The sequence below is a fragment of the Protomyctophum parallelum genome, assembly GCF_964188405.1.
Source record: "Protomyctophum parallelum genome assembly, chromosome: 15".
Lineage (NCBI taxonomy): Eukaryota > Metazoa > Chordata > Actinopteri > Myctophiformes > Myctophidae > Protomyctophum > Protomyctophum parallelum.
In genome coordinates this window covers 870,355-888,046 of record NC_139710.1, presented here as the reverse complement: position 1 = coordinate 888,046, position 17,692 = coordinate 870,355, and the positions used below count along the sequence as shown (strand labels likewise).

General features: G+C 39.5%; 1 protein-coding gene across 1 annotated transcript; it reads right to left on the bottom strand.

The window, feature by feature from the left end:
- Nucleotides 1-974: 974 nt before the first annotated feature.
- Nucleotides 975-15,983, bottom strand: LOC310872690 (uncharacterized protein; the record flags this gene model as incomplete). Its single annotated transcript, XM_083784733.1, has 5 exons — nucleotides 975-1,121; nucleotides 13,804-13,914; nucleotides 14,559-14,651; nucleotides 15,131-15,283; nucleotides 15,810-15,983. The coding sequence occupies 5 exons, from the start codon at nucleotides 15,981-15,983 to the stop codon at nucleotides 975-977; spliced, it is 678 nt and encodes a 225-aa protein (XP_083640859.1).
- Between the last annotated feature and the right edge of the window lie 1,709 nt (nucleotides 15,984-17,692).

The window sequence follows — 17,692 nt, the reverse complement described above, 5'->3', positions numbered from 1 at the left end:
GGCTGAGATTGTAAGATTAATCCGATATGATTAATCAGCAATATGATATTCCAAAATCATAATAAAATGAATCGGGAATATTCAATGCTTTTCAGCGCATCATTAAAAACGTCACTTCTGTCGGACGTGAGTTGTTGAACGGCTTGTGAATAAATGAGATGCAATAGATTTCCCCTTTCATAAGCAACTTTCAGATATACAGTAATACCATGAATCAAAGAAACTGCTTCAACGAAGATTGATTGTATTATCAAAAGGGGTGTTTATTATATCAATTACTGGTTACAAATGATATGAAAACCACATAGCAAATGAGCGAACACGTCATGAGATTGTTTCCATTTGGGCATGAGCCACAGAGAAACAATTAAATGCGTATTGTTTTATTGCGTTTAGTCAGGCAGGTATACGCGATTCGTTGTTGATATAGCCTACACAATATATGTGTCAGGCAGTAATCAAGGGCGAATGCGTTCTTTGGTCCCGTCTGATCGAACGCAATACACAACTGAAATAGGTTCGCTTTTAAAACACGTTGCATTAATTAAAAAATTAAACACAGCAAGGAAGAGGGAGGAGAGGAGGAGATGAGTAAGAGTAACGCCTCGCAAAGAGAGAGAGAGAGAGAGAGGGTTTTAGGCTTCAGTGGTCGGTGTGTCTAAAGGTCTCAGTCGTATCATAATCTAATAAAACATTTAAGATCTCTATTAAACCAATGTCGTTTTGAGGCTGGATGTTTTAACAAACAGTCTCCGACCCACCTGGTAGTAGAATGCCTTCACCGGTGGATTCCTTAAGCGTTTCTGTGCAGGAAAAGTTCATTCACTTGCTGGTGATGCTGCGCACGAGGCTAACTTTTACTCTTAGTTAAAGTATAACAAGTCAGTGTCTCAGAGTAAAACTCGCATTAAACTGGTATATTAACAAAGGACTGCTCTTAACGTCCTGATCACCGTTAGACTAGGCGGTTGTCCTCAGCTGCGCGTAGGCCCGCCCGTGGTTGATGTTGCTATCTGCTCCGCAGAGCCATCGCCGTAAAAGAGCGCATAGGCGGCGGTCCTGTTTGGGCCGTGGTTCATGCGCGTGGGCCTGACAGGATTGATGCGACCTGCTTCACAGAGCTATCGCTGAACAAGAGCGCGGAGTCTTGATTAGACCCACATTATATTAAAAAGAGGACTAGGCCTACACACACATCATGGGAGGCGTTTTACTTTGTTCTTAAACTGCTAACTTAACGAAACTGTTAACAATTAACAATGGACAGTTTTACGACACACCGGGATCTTCCTGTGTCATTATTCATTCCTATCTCGGTCGACCATCTAGTCACCCTCACACACTCCTCTGAGTGTAAACACAGATGGGCACACACACACACACACACACGCACACACACACACACACACACACACACACACACATCAGAAATGCGTCGTCACAAATCAGTGGTTATAAGATGAAATATGACAGCAAGTAATCATCAGTAAGCACATTACACTTTTCATCAGATGTGCGTGTCTGCTGAATACACATTTATCAGTGGTGCATGTGTGATGTGTATCAAAAGTCCAAACTCGGCGTGCGTGCGCAGTCGCATGTGGCGTCTTCATTTGGGGGTCAGTATTCGGTCACGAAAGTAAACCTTGTGGTCACACTAGATAGCGTGACAATTGTAAATAATCGACCCTCCTTGGTCAGGTCTGGATTTTGTCATAAAGCTGCACTCAGCAAGTGGTCCAAACAAGGGGTCATCTTGAGGGCTATGTTTTCCTGTCATTGTCTTTACAAATTGCACAATTGTCAAATAACCACCCCCCTCCTCACGCTACAGTTGTAATGTTAGTTGAATTTTCCACTTTAGTATAGAAGCCATCATCATTTAGCATGTTTACATTTTAACCTTGGGAAAGAATGTGGGGTTTGTTCATTATTTAGAACCATTCATTCCCTCAGAGCAACACAACCTGAACAAAGACTTAAAGTTGTCCAGGTTTCCCAGGTTTAAACAAATACAGTTGTTGCTGTTATTGTGTCTCTGTTGTTAATAACAATGTAATGATGGATATAGGATATGATTATTATAAGGATAATGACTTATCCTGATTTATCTTGACTTATCCTGGTCATGAATTAATAATGACGTAACCCTATGGATGTGATCAGTGTGGACAACACTTCTCTACAATGGGAAACCTTACAACACACCAGAGAATTCATACTGGAGAGAAACCCTATGGATGTGATCATTGTGGGAAACACTTCTCTCAGTTGTCCAACCTTAAAAAACACCAGATAATTCACACTGGAGAGAACCCATATGGTTGTGATCTGTGTGGACAACACTTCTCTCAAATGTCAAGCCTTAAAAGACACCAGAGAATTCATACTGTAGAGAAACCCAAATAATTGTGATATGTGAGGAAAAGCTTTTAGTAATTAGCTCAAGGCCGGTGTGCGAACTACATCTCCTTTCAGATTAATTGAAAACACCCGTATTCTGGTGACTGATTGTCATAATGTTTGCGGGTGAGTGATTTGTATTACTTTTAATTCATTTTTTGATTTTCTACTTGAGGCATTTCTGTCTTTTTTCCTTATTTGATTTTATATTTGACATTGCACTTTGACATCACAAGATGTATTGTCTCTCTTTCCTACTCATCATGTTCTCAAATGGCCAGTTCTCTGGTTACCATTTCAACTGAGAGAGAAATGAGCATATGTTTTTGTATATAGGCCTAATGTATTTTATAGTGATATGTGGTAAGCACATGAGAGCATTTTTTTTTAATGAAAACCTGTGAACGAAATATTGTGTCATAAATTCTTAAATTGTAGAGCCCATGGGCCTTCTTCTCTTCATATTACTGGTCAATTATATTATGAACAAATTTCACATTATGAAATAGTAATAATTATGTTGGTGAAATGGGTATGGAGAAGTGGGAAGATCTCTGTTACTGAACAAACAATATAACAATGATTACTAGAGCTATTTTAACAAAACATATCCCATGTTACAAGTTACCGCACCTTTACCATTTCACAAAGGATAATAATAATAAGTTCTGTGTGATCGACCTATTTCTGTAGTTCTGTTGAAACTCAGAGTCAAAGAGGTGTAAAATGGTCTCAGTTCATCCATAATGTGATCATTAACAGGTGATCTGTCCAATGACAGGCAACCAGTGACCATTTGCAGGTTTAATCTCTGCATTTGAATGCATTGTCTATAGTGAATGAAGCATCAGCCATCATCATTTAGCCTGTTTACATTTTAACTGGTGGGAAGAAATGTGGGTTTTGTTCATTATTTAGCATTTGAAAAAAACATTGAATAAAAGTGCAGTCATCACAACCCTATTGAAACTAATTCAGTGCCCCTCATTCCCTCAGAGCAACACAACCTGAACAATGAATTAAAAACTTAAAGTTGTCCAGGTTTACACAAATTCAGTTGTTGCTGTTATTGTGTCTCTGTTGTTAAAAACAATGTAATGTAATGTAACAATGTAATGTCATATAGGATATGATTATTATAAGGATAATGACTTATCCTGATTTATCTTGACTTATCCTGGTCATGAATTAATAATGACGTACACTATGGACACATGTTTCTGCACACAGTATAAAATATATATAAAATATAGATAAGCGATTAAATTAGAACAATAGAGCACAATTGGCTATGATACTTTGAGGGTTTGACAATATACTAATTTGTTGTTAGGCCTTGACTCGAACACAAATTGAACTTACATTGAAACTTAATACAATAAAACAATGTACTATTTATGAAGACTGTTTGCAATAATTTTAGGGGGTGGGTGGCAGTTTGTGTTTTGGGAAACAAAATTGTTTTGGAAAACTTGTTGTTGTTTCTTCACCAGAGCTGGTTCTATGTTGCTGACATAATATGCAGCAATCCTCTTAATGGCTCTGCTGCAGTAACACTTCATTAATATCCACTTTTTCAATATTTTTAGACCGTACATATATTATCCAGATAGTCAGATACTCTATGTTGGAAATAGATAGATTAATATATTAAATATGAAGCTTACAAAGCAATCTCGCAGTTTATTTCTAGAATGTTGCATAGAGCATGACCTGGGGGAGGAGTCAGAGAGGAATGGAGGACATGCAGCCGTTTGTTAGTTTGTGATTGGTGGCTGATGATTCTATTGTTCCACTCTTTGGCCAATCAACACCAAGCAGTTAGTGGTTCCACCTCAGGCTCTCTAGTATAAGAAGAGTTTGTAGTTATCCGTTCTCCACAACTCCTCCAGGATATCAATCCTTTCTGATCACATCTGACTGTGGACTCCAGGCTTGAAGCGAAGATGGACTCTACCAATGCCACCACGAACAGTTCTGCTCAACAGGGAGGACCCAATGATCACCAAGACCTCTGTAAGTTACTTACTGTGTTTATATGGATATACAGCATGCCATAAGGATGTATCTTGATATAGTCATTTGTTTGTTTTGATTTATTTTAGCATTGAGTACCTGTATGTATTTATAAAATATAAAACTATTGTACAAATGAATTATAAATGGATGCCAAATTGATTATTGGGTGATATTAACTTCACACTATTTTAAGTCCAGGGATGCCTCTAAACAACATTTCCTTTGTCTTTGTTTCCAATTCAGTGTTGCATCATCAGTCTGGTTTCCATGTTCTACCAGAGGTGAATGAACAAAGAAGCTTGGCTAAGCAAAAATGCCACTGCTGTGATCAGTGTGGTAAACGCTTCCCTACAATGTCTAGACTTAAAACACACCAGATAATTCACACTGGAGAGAAACCCTATGGGTGTGATCAGTGTGGACAACACTTCTCTACAATGGGAAACCTTACAACACACCAGAGAATTCATACTGGAGAGAAACCCTATGGATGTGAACAGTGTGGACAACACTTCTCTAAAATGGCAAACCTTAAAAGCCACCAGAAAATTCACACTGGAGAGAAACCCTATGGATGTGATGATTGTGGACAACACTTCTCTCAGTTGTCCAACCTTAAAAAACACCAGAGAATTCACACTGGAGATAAACCCTATGGATGTGATCAGTGTGGGCAGCGCTTCTCTGACAAGTCCAACCTGAAGAGTCACCAGATAATTCATACTGGAGAGAAACCATATGGATGTGATCAGTGTGGACAACACTTCTCTCAGTTGTCCGACATGAAAAAACACCAGAGAATTCACACTGGAGAGAAACCCTATGGATGTGATCAGTGTGGACAACACTTCTCTACAATGGGAAACCTTAAAAGCCACCAGAGAAGTCATACTGGAGAGAAACCCTATGGATGTGATCATTGTGGGAAACACTTCTCTCAGTTGTCCAACCTTAAAAAACACCAGATAATTCACACTGGAGAGAACCCATATGGTTGTGATCTGTGTGGACAACACTTCTCTCAAATGTCAAGCCTTAAAAGACACCAGAGAATTCATACTGTAGAGAAACCCAAATAATTGTGATATGTGAGGAAAAGCTTTTAGTAATTAGCTCAAGGCCGGTGTGCGAACTACATCTCCTTTCAGATTCATTGAAAACACCCGTATTCTGGTGACTGATTGTCATAATGTTTGCGGGTGAGTGATTTGTATTACTTTTAATTCATTTTTTGATTTTCTACTGAGGCATTTCTGTCTTTTTTCCTTATTTGATTTTATATTTGACATTGCACTTTGACATCACAAGATGTATTGTCTCTCTTTCCTACTCATCATGTTCTCAAATGGCCAGTTCTCTGGTTACCATTTCAACTGAGAGAGAAATGAGCATATGTTTTTGTATTTAGGCCTAATGTATTTTATAGTGATATGTGGTAAGCACATGAGAGCATTTTTTTTAAATGAAAACCTGTGAACGAAATATTGTGTCATAAATTCTTAAATTGTAGAGCCCATGGGCCTTCTTCTCTTCATATTACTGGTCAATTATATTATGAACAAATTTCACATTATGAAATAGTAATAATTATGTTGGTGAAATGGGTATGGAGAAGTGGGAAGATCTCTGTTACTGAACAAACAATATAACAATGATTACTAGAGCTATTTTAACAAAACATATCCCATGTTACAAGTTACCGCACCTTTACCATTCCACAAAGGATAATAATAATAAGTTCTGTGTGATCGACCTATTTCTGTAGTTCTGTTGAAACTCAGAGTCAAAGAGGTGTAAAATGGTCTCAGTTCATCCATAATGTGATCATTAACAGGTGATCTGTCCAATGACAGGCAACCAGTGACCATTTGCAGGTTTAATCTCTGCATTTGAATGCATTGTCTATAGTGAATGAAGCATCAGCCATCATCATTTAGCCTGTTTACATTTTAACTGGTGGGAAGAAATGTGGGTTTTGTTCATTATTTAGCATTCGAAAAAACATTGAATAAAAGTGCAGTCATCACAACCCTATTGAAACTAATTCAGTGCCCCTCATTCCCTCAGAGTAACACAACCTGAACAATGAATTAAAAACTTAAAGTTGTCCAGGTTTACACAAATTCAGTTGTTGCTGTTATTGTGTCTCTGTTGTTAAAAACAATGTAATGATGGATATAGGATATAATTATTATACGGATAATGACTTATCCTGTATGTAATAATGCCTTACACTATGGACACATGGCCTACACATTACACAATGGGATTTCACTGTAAATATAGATAAGCGATTAAATGAGAACAATAGAGCACAATTTGCTATGAAACATTGAGGATTTGACAATATACTATTTTGCTGTTAGGCCTTGACCAGTCCTGTACAGAAACCACACCACTGTCTTCTAAAGTCGAATTGGAACTAATTGAATTACATTGCAACTTTATAAAATAAAAATATAAAGGTACAGGGTTTGCAGTACTTGTAAAAGACAATATGTGAAGGCTTGTGTACTATTTGTGAAGACTGTTTGCAATACAATAGGGGGTGGGTGGCAGTTTGTGTTTTGAAAACAACAGTTTTGAAAAACTGTTTTTCTTGTTGTTTCTTCACCAGACATACCACACATCTATGTTACTGAAATAATGTAAAGAAATCCTCTTAATGGCTCTGCTGCAGTAACACTTCATTAATATCCACTTATTCAATATTTTTAGACTGTGCATATATTATCCAGATAGTCAGATACTCTATATTGGATATAGATAGATTAATATATTAAATATGAAGCTTACAAAGCAATCTCGCAGTTTATTTCTAGAATGTTGCATAGAGCATGGCCTGGGGGAGGAGTCAGAGAGGAATGGAGGACATGCAGCCGTTTGTTAGTTTGTGATTGGTGGCTGATGATTCTATTGTTCCACTCTTTGGCCAATCAACACCAAGCAGTTAGTGGTTCCACCTCAGTCTCTCTAGTATAAGAACAGTTTGTAGTTGTCCGTTCTCCACAACTCCTCCGGGATATCAATCCTTTCTGATCACATCTGACTGTGGACTCCAGACTTCAGCTGAAGATGAACTCTACCAATGCCACCACGAACAGTTCTGCTCAACAGGGAGGACCCAATGATCACCAAGACCTCTGTAAGTTACATATGGATATACAGCATGCCATAAGGATGTATTTTGATCTAGTCATTTGTTTGTTTTGATTTATTTTAGCATTGAGTACCTGTTTATGTATTTTATAAAATATAAAACTATTGTACAAACGAATTATAAATGGATACTACACTGAAAATAGTGAATATGCCCTGCCATTTATTTGAATTGTTTTTTATGCTTGATCATGATGATACTAAAATTACTTTTCTGAAGTTTTTCATCTATCCATTGGTATAATGTAATTTAAAAGGGTTCGTTCAACTTAAATATGTGTTATGTTGGTTCAATTTAAATGGAATACTCGTATTAAAGCATTCACATTCCTTTGTCACGTGATGCTGTCACGTGATGCTGACGTCACTCGGTGCGCACAGTTGGACGGTCGGCGCGCGGGCAAACAACATTTATGCAGCCAGCGGGTGTTTATATTCACAAACCACGGTAAGAAATATGAAAACATGATTGAGCGTTTTTGTTCAAATTATTGTTATATAAATTGCTGTTTTACGAACATAACATTTTAACCAAACAGTAATAATGACTACTATAATTTGTGTGTGTTGGTCACTCCACTACTCCTACAAATTAAACTGAACTAAGAAACTGAACCAAATGTAGATATTTTCTATGCATGTATTTACTGAAATGGCGTTTTTGGTTTTGCAACTATACTATGTTGTGGTGTCTGTGAATGCTATAGCATGATGTGACTGATGTGGCTACTAGCTAACTTGGTGTGGCTATAGCTAGAACAGCAACTTGAATCAGAGTTGCCGTGTTTAGCACTTGTTGTATGAAATTAGTTTAGTTGAAACGTGAGTTGGCTCGTAGCCTATATGTGTTGCGATAGTTTTGTGTGGTTTTGTTCGCCATTATCATTATTATGATAGCTTGAGTGAATGATGCATGCACAGGATTAGAGCTACCAGAGCTATAGCTACTGGTGTAGCAATGGCGGCAACGCCGGTGGCCGGCTCTGGCCACCGGCTCTGGTCCATTCCATTGCTACTGGTGTGGAAATGGCGGCAATGCCGGTGGCCGGCCGCATGCGTTAGCCTTAGCGTTTAGCTGCAAGCTAGCCCCGGTCCAGGGCTAGCTGCAAGCCACCCATATGAAGTGAGCGGCACTCTTAACATCATCCATTCATTGTCATTCCATTTCATCCCATTCATGGGAATTTAATGTAGGACAAAAATGGCTGATAGCCTATATGACATTAATTCTCCATTCATTGTCAATGGTATTTAGGACAAATCTAGACTATAACTGAATATATGAGGGGCTGGCGCTCCTCAAATTGTTGTTGTATGTCTACCCAGAGGAAAGTAGAATCCAAGATTGAGAGCTTGTCTATGTCTCTTTTGTTTCTCAAGCCATAAATGAGATCAATGTGATACAAAAATGAGATCTCAGCTATGGCTCCTGTTTCTCATCCTTTTCTGCTGAGAAACATGTCTCGGGTGAACGATCTGGTGAGCTATACAGGAGATCCCAATAATGGCTCAAATGTTGCTCAATTCAGCAGAATTGTTGTGTCTCAAACTTTGCTCAGACAGAGCCCTCAATATTATCTCATCTAAAGCTCATTTAAGCATTACACATCTCCCACCTCCAGGTAGACTCCATCACACAGCTCTGTCTCCTCCAGGTAGACTCCATCACACAGCTCTGTCTCCTCCAGGTAGATTCCATCACACAGCTCTGTCTCCTCCAGGTAGACTCCATCACACAGCTCTGTCTCCTCCAGGTAGACTCCATCACACAGCTCTGTCACCTCCAGGTAGACTCCATCACACAGCTCTGTCACCTCCAGGTAGACTCCATCACACAGCTCTGTCACCTCCAGGTAGACTCCATCACACAGCTCTGTCTCCTCCAGGTAGACTCCATCACACAGCTCTGTCTCCTCCAGGTAGACCCCATCACACAGCTCTCCCACCTCCAGGTAGACTCCATCACACAGCTCTGTCTCCTCCAGGTAGACTCCATCACACAGCTCTGTCTCCTCCAGGTAGACTCCATCACACAGCTCTGTCTCCTCCAGGTAGACTCCATCACACAGCTCTGTCTCCTCCAGGTAGACTCACTGTAAGAAATCTTACACAGCAACTAGTCAATTAAATTGGTGTAACAATTTACACTCATTATTATTAAGTAAATCTAAATAGCTTGGAATTGAGTAAATCTAATTCAAACTAGAAACAAAATTTCAAGAAATTTTACTGGGTGCCTGAAGCTCGCCAAGTCTGTGCAGCATTTGAGCCACGGACCACCATTTGATGACATTTAGCCTCTCAGAAGGGTCCATTTGGTTACATGTGAGCCAGGTCTCCCCATTGACTTTCAATGAGGTATTTTGTATTAGTGCATTGCGCATTACGTTGCCACCAACATTCTAATGCTAACATGCTACCATGCTAACATGCTAACATTTTAATGCTAACATGCTAATGCTAACATGATATCATGCTAAAATGCTAACATGTTGCTAACATGCACATGCTAACATGCTAATGCTATCACGCTAACATGCTATCATGCTAACATGCTAACATGATAATGCTAACATGCTAACATGCTAACATGCTAATGCTAGCATGCTAATGCTATCATGCTAACATGCTAACATGCTAATGCTAACATGCTAAAGCTAACATGCTAATGCTAACATGCTAACATGCTAATGCTATCATGCTAACATGCTAATGCTAACATGCTAATACTAACATGCTAATGCTATCATGCTAACATGCTAATGCTATCAAGCAAACATGCTAATGTTAACATGCTAATGCTATCATGCTAACATGCTAATGCTATCATGCTAACATTCTAATGCTAACATGCTAACATTCTAATGCTATCATGCTATAATGCTATCATGCTAACATACTAACATGCTAATGCTAACATGCTAATGCTAACATGCTAATGCTAACATGCTAATGCTAACATGCTAATGCTAACTTGTTAACATGCTAATGCTAACATGCTAACATGCTAATGCTATCATGCTATAATGCTATCATGCTAACATACTAACATGCTAATGCTAACATGCTAATGCTAACATGCCAATGCTAACATGCTAATGCTAACATGCTAATGCTAACATGCTAATGCTAACTTGTTAACATGCTAATGCTAACATGCTAACATGCTAATGCTATCATGCTAACATGCTAATGCTAACATGTTAATGCTAATATGCTAACATGCTAATGCTAACAAGCTAATGCTAATATGCTAATGCTAACATGCTAACATGCTAATAGTAACATGCTAATGCTAACATGCTAATGCTAACATGTTAATGCTATCATGCTAACATGCTAATGCTAACATGCTAATGCTATCATGCTAACATGCTAATGTTATCATGCTAATGCTATCATGCTAACATGCTAACATGCTAATGCTAACATGCTAATGCTATCATGCTAACATGCTAACATGTTAACATGCTAATGCTATAATGCTAACATGCTAACATGATAATGCTAACATGCTAATGCTATCATGCTAACATGCTAATGCTAACATGCTAATGCTAACATGCTAATAGTAACATGCTAATGCTAACATGCTAACATGCTAATGCTAACATGCTAATAGTAACATGCTAATGCTAACATGCTAACATGCTAATGCTAACATGCTAATGCTATCATGATAACATGCTAATGCTAAGATGTCTGAGCTGTAAGGGTCCATTTGGTTTCGTTCAGGGGGGCGGCCCGGTTCCGGCGAGCCGCCCTGCTTCTGAAACGGTCAAGAAATGACAGAGTTACGTGTTTCCCCGATTTTCTCCATTGACTTTCAATGTGTGTGTGTGCGTGCACATGTGTGCATGTGCGTGCATGTGTTTGAGAGGTGGTCAACTTGACCTTAGCCTCGATACCCAGGCTTTCATTTCGTCTGCGCGAAAGATGAAAGCCTGGAAAAAGCCGTGGGCTGAACCAGTCTAAAAGTGGGAGTCAACCCTTCCGGGTGGGCGTCGCTCTAAATGATGTGACGTAGCGCTGCACTAGGGGGGAGAGGAGGGGCCGGGGGTGACGGACAGATCGATGAGATCCAATCAGGGTGCGCGCATTTCTGAGGCGCGACCCGCCCCTCTAGACCAGAAATGTCTCTGCTTAGGTCAGGCTAACTTGACCTTGAATCATTAACAAAGTATCAATTTCACCTGGGCTAGGGCTAGTCTATGCGAATGCAAACACTATTGAAAGTTAAAACCACACTGACTCAGTGAGATAACGTATGTCCGAACAAATTGCTCTATCGCAAAAAGTAAACGTCAAATGCGATTTTTGTTTTCGCCGTGAGTGACCCGAGACATTGAGGTACGTGGTATTGGTACGATAAAAAACGTGGTTATGAGAGCGAGTTAAGAAATTGTGTTTGTGATGAAAAAAGTGCTGACTCATTCTGGCATTTAACATGGAGTTGTATGACACATTATGATGGTACACCTGTCGCTTTCAGGGCTGTAGTTCACGTACCGTATGAATCTGGGCTGTGGTTGTGACATTGGGTGAAAGAGGACGAGTGTGGCTACAAAATTACCGAAACCCATGCGTGTAAAGTTAATATTTTGGCCGTGAGGACGATTTGTTCGGAGAATTTCGCTACAGTCTTCACAATGTCTTGTCCCTCTGACCCGCTCTCTCTCTGGCCGTGCGACACTCTAAATCGAGATTTTTGCTCAGACCACACACACTTTGAACTGCGATAGCGGGCAAACCGTGCAACGTATTCGAATTCCGTCTGAACCACAACAAAGTCGATGGCCTCGTGTGCTGTTTGAGGTTTAAATCGTGTTTCTACGTAACAGTATGCCAGAGTAATGTGGCTCCAAAGTAACGTGTCGTTTTCTGTTTTTACCCGCGTTTCCCCATTGACTTTGCATGGGGCATTTTTCGCGTCGTTTATTGCGAATTACGTCGGCACGGTAACCCGAAACGGAAAGAAAAGCACAAGCACACCATTCCCGGCCGAGCCGCACGTTTCGATGTATATATTGTGGGGCTTTGGTAAACCGTGCGGCCGGCCATAGACGTCAAAGTTTCGTGTCTTGATTATTGCGATTAAGTATGTGTTGCGGATTTCAACCTGTGTTTCTGCCATTGCATGGCAGGCACCCAGAATTAATCATTTATTCCAATGCATATATTTTGAGTAGATGTAAATAGAATTTGAAAAAATCAATTAAATCTAAGCTAAAATATTGTGTATATATTAATCAAAAATAATATACTCTTCCATAAATATAATTAAAAAAATCATTAACATCTAAGCAAAAATATTAAGTTCATATTAATCAAAAATACACTCTCCCATTAATATAATTAAAAATATTAATTAATATCCAAGCAAAAATATTGAGTTCATATTAATCAAAAATAATATACTCTTCCATAAATATAATTAAAACGATTATTAACATCTAAGCAAAAATATTAAGTTAATATTAATCAAAAATACACTCTTCCATTAATATAATTAAAAATATTAATTAATATACAAGCAAACATGGGACACTTAATTTAGCATTGATTTCATGATGTGACTGCAAACCTGTAGTGCAAAAATCATCATAGAACTGACTGATAAAACTATTGTGGCCTTAAACCACTAAACTTGTACAACATACAATACCCAACATACCCACTGATAAGTAAAATTGACTAAAACAATTGTGACCTTCAAACAACAAAGGAAACACCAGCACGATTTCACATGGTTTATTACAAAGTGCAGTAATAGTTACTAGTTACAGTTACTGTAAAGTGCATAAAACGAAATGCACGAAATGCAACCATGGTCTGACTACCATGTAAAAACCTGAACGGCAGTTGACACAAACAAAGTGCATAAACATTTACTGTAAAGTGCATAAAACAAAATGCACGAAATGCAACCATGGTCTGACTACCATGTAAAAACCTGAACGGCAGTTGACACAAACAAAGTGCATAAACAGTTACTGTAAAGTGCATAAAACGAACTGCACGTTAATGCAACCATGGTCTGACTACCATGTAAAAACCTGAACGGCAGTTGGCCTTGGAACAATCGCCAGTGCCTGTAAACTGTATCCATAGTTGACTTGAAATGCTTAAGACAGAAGCTTCATCTTGAGGTTCAGGACCTTTGGGGTTAGCTTGCCAGAATCCAGCTCCAAGAAGAGTTTCTGGAAAATCTCGAAGGTGTACTTTAACAGCTTCCAGGACAATGCAGACGTCTGTGCTGTCACTGGTCGAAGAGGTACACACAGTGATCCCAACTGTGAGCCGCTCCTGTATCTCCTCCAAGTTGTCGGTGTCCTGCAACATGAAATTGCCATAGTTTAATAAAACACCCACATATTATGTAAGCATAGATATCAAACTAACAGACCCTGGCCTGAACCCTCAATCAAATGAATCATGTGGCCAGCCTGCAACAGTCATCTATGAGACTGGTTGTCAAAGGGATTCTTGAGGAGAGTGCCATCAGTGGGGGGGGGGGGGGGGGGTGAAATATTTACTACAGGTAGTTCTGACCATTGACCATCTTCTGGTTGAAATACGTTAGTATCTAGCCATGCTGAATTGAGCATAAAAACACACCTAGCCGTTAATTTGAGAACAGAGTTTGTCAGAGCAGCAGCATTATGGACTTAAGAATGGAACAGAAAGGGCAGGTATACACCTGAGCCAAATATTTCCTGAGGTGGTACTTCAGTATAAAAAGGTTGGGAACCAATGGTCTACACCACACACTCGTCCACTTTAAAAAAGGAAGGATGATTATAATGACCATGTGAGGCTTTATGCTGCCCAATTATAATATTCCACAGCATGTACAGTTTCTTCTGGAAGAAATGTTGTTCATCCATCCAGTACAGTTCAAAGATGTGTAGTGTTGATAACAGATGTCTCAAACATCTTCATCAACCTACTAGACAACATGAAATAAGTTCACCTACGTTGAAAAATGTGATGAGATTCCCTGCATCTTCTCGAACGTACTCCATGAGGCCCTGAACCACAACATCTCTGTCCTTCTCAGGTACACCGTGCTGAGAGAGAGAGAGAGAGAGAGAGAGAGAGAGAGAGAGAGAGAGAGAGAGAGAGAGAGAGAGAGAGACCTATATCAATGATTACAGTGGTATTTACCCCATTTAGACCTGAGGACGATTCTACAAATGCCTTCTAAATCCTGACAAGTTCTGAAAAACCTCATGTCTCTGTCAGTGGTTCTCAAACTATTTCATGTCAAGGACCCCCAAATATATATGTAATTGGCCGCCAACCCCAATCTGAAAATATGTTTTTCCAGGGACCCCCCCAGAAGCAAAGATTTGAGTTAAAAACATTCAATCTGAATTCACAGATTTTTCAATAATAGCAGACTTACAAGTTCATACTAGTGCTGCACTCGGTGCCACGCTATGAGCTTGTAGATCTGCTATTTTTCAACAGCTAGAGCATAACATAATGCTTAAAACACCAAAAGGGGTTCACACTTAAAGAGCGAGTGAGTTTAGATTTGATCTACCTCCAGCAGTCCCAATATGCTCTTCAGCCTTTCTCCCTGGGCTCCACCTCTGGAACGGAAGAGATCCAGCAGCTTGGGAGTGTACCGGTCCAACGCCGACATGAAAGTAGGCTCCAGCTGCACGGTGGTAATTCTCATGAATTCTGCACTTATCTGAAATACAAAAGGTACAAAAAGACAAGGCAACAAAGATATCACGTTAGTTGTAAACTGCATGAGTAAGACATTACGGTTGACTGATGTCATAATGCATGAGGTATATAAATTACTTAAATTTAATATTATATATATATTATTTTTTTAGGGGCGTTAGCCCCCATATGTCCAGCTTTGAGGGCCTGTGTAAACAAACATTGAAGACAAAGTGAGGACGCAAATTGTGATTGGCCAGCATGAGATGATGTATGATGACATGATAAGAGCACACCTCACTTCAGACTGGTATTGAGGATAGTTTAAGGTTTGTGTTCTGAACACAGACATTAAATGCCATTGAGAATGAATGGAGAATCTACGTCACATGTTTGAGCAAATCGGCATATGTATGTCAGTGTGTCTCAGTTGTTACATATAAGATAACATTTTGAAAAAGGACTTAAGGTTTTCAGAAAACGTAGGTTAGGTTTTAGAATGGGCCTCAGGTCTAAACAAAAACTATCTGATTAAAATGGCTACTCACCTGAGCGTGCTCGAATAAGGCAGGCCAACTCTGCATCATCTCCCGAACACTTGGACTCTGTTTTATCACCACCTGTCGTCTCAGGGCAAAGGTGTTGGCCATCATGCGCTTCCAGGTCTTTTCATTGTTCTTCTTTTGGTACTCAATCAGCAACTCTTCCCTTTCTTTCTCCATACTTTGCTCAGTGTGACCTTGAGCGAACTCTGGGATAAAAATGACCTCACCTCTTCTTGGCTTTTTAACATTTTTTGCAGACTTTCTATCCTCTGGGTTTTTATGCTTGAGAGCATTGCATGAAACATCTTTTATCACCAATTTTGCCAGCTTTGACCTGTAGTTTAGCATTTTGTTGTTGATTGTGGGCTCCCATCCACCGCATCCATCATCAGACACCTTATCTGACAGACATGGGTGTGCTTTGATAAGCGCAACAGCAACAGCTCGTCTCTCACTTTTAGTTGGATAGCCTTTATATCCATAAATTGTTTCAGCTAGCTTTTCAAGTATATCCCTCTTGTACAGGATGTAAGTTGTCAGTGTGCCGTGGTTTCTGTAATCTGCATTGGCTTTTTCAAGGAACGATTCAGTGTGGACAGAGAATTTTGGAATGATGTAGTCAACTGGCCATGGCTTCTTTTGGCTACTTGTTGACACTGTCAGGGAATCCGAGTCCTCGGAGTCCTGTGTGGTGTCCTCTTGTGTGTCCTTGTCACTTGAGGCAGGCATATCAGATTCTGTGGTGGTACTTTCACTGCAGCTTTCAGCGAGTGGTACTGTATACAGTACAACTGTCTCATGTATCTCTACTTTAATTGTGTATTTGTGTTTAATGTCGGTAGTGGATTTGAGATTAAAGAATGTGTCGGGAAATTCAGGGTGTGAATAACGGAGGTTGAATTCTTGGGAGATGCCACATTTCTCCTGGACAGCCAACTTCAACTCCTCTACTGTACATGGTATGCCAGATGGAATAGTAAGCAACTCCACCTCTTGACCACAGATCACCTTGAGCAGTGCTGGCTGTGCGTCTATATCCATGGCAGGTTAGTTACTGCAAAACAATTCAGATAATTTTAATTCGTTAGTTCCATTTAAGTCAAAGATTTGTTTCCCCTTCTTTTTGTACCGTCATCTCGCCCCCTTTCACTCAGCAGCCATGTGTAGTCTAGACCAGTGGTACTCAAAGTGGACCCCAGTGACTCTAGGGGTATTTTTCGGGGGTTCTAAATTCACCCGACATACTGTAACATAATACTGTAAGCTATACAAATGGGAACCAACAGATCAATTTGTATACTGTCAAGAGTTGAGGGAAGACCTTGAAATGTACAAGTTTGAGAAACATGAGTCTCCGATTCCCAAACACTGGGTCTGTACCCATTTGTGGGTCGTGGACACATTTTTATGGGTCCACACATTTGATTCCTACATTTTGTTTATGATTTCAAAGATTTTCAAAAAATATTCCCAAGAAAAACAAAGATTTACATGAATTACAAACAAGTTGTATATATATTTTGTAATTTTATAAAGAAAAACAACTCAGAAATTCCATAAAATAGACATGCATGTTGTGAGCTTGTAGATCAGCCATTTTCACTAGGTTTGGTCCTGTGCAAAAATCTAATTTTATCTTTTGGATCATAGGCTAAACGGTTTGGGAACCACTGGTCTAGAGCAGCTCTAGGCAGAGTGTAAGCCTTCTAAACACCCTGATGGAGAGGAACATCTAATCTGTGCTACAGATGTAACGTTTCAGTGTAACAAAGCGCTTTTGTCCAAGCTTGTACGCTGTAAGTGGATAGAAATCTCTAAGAGCCTGCTGATGAACGAGGTGGAATACAGTTTCCCTACATTTCTCCAAAAGAAAAGATCGGAGGTGC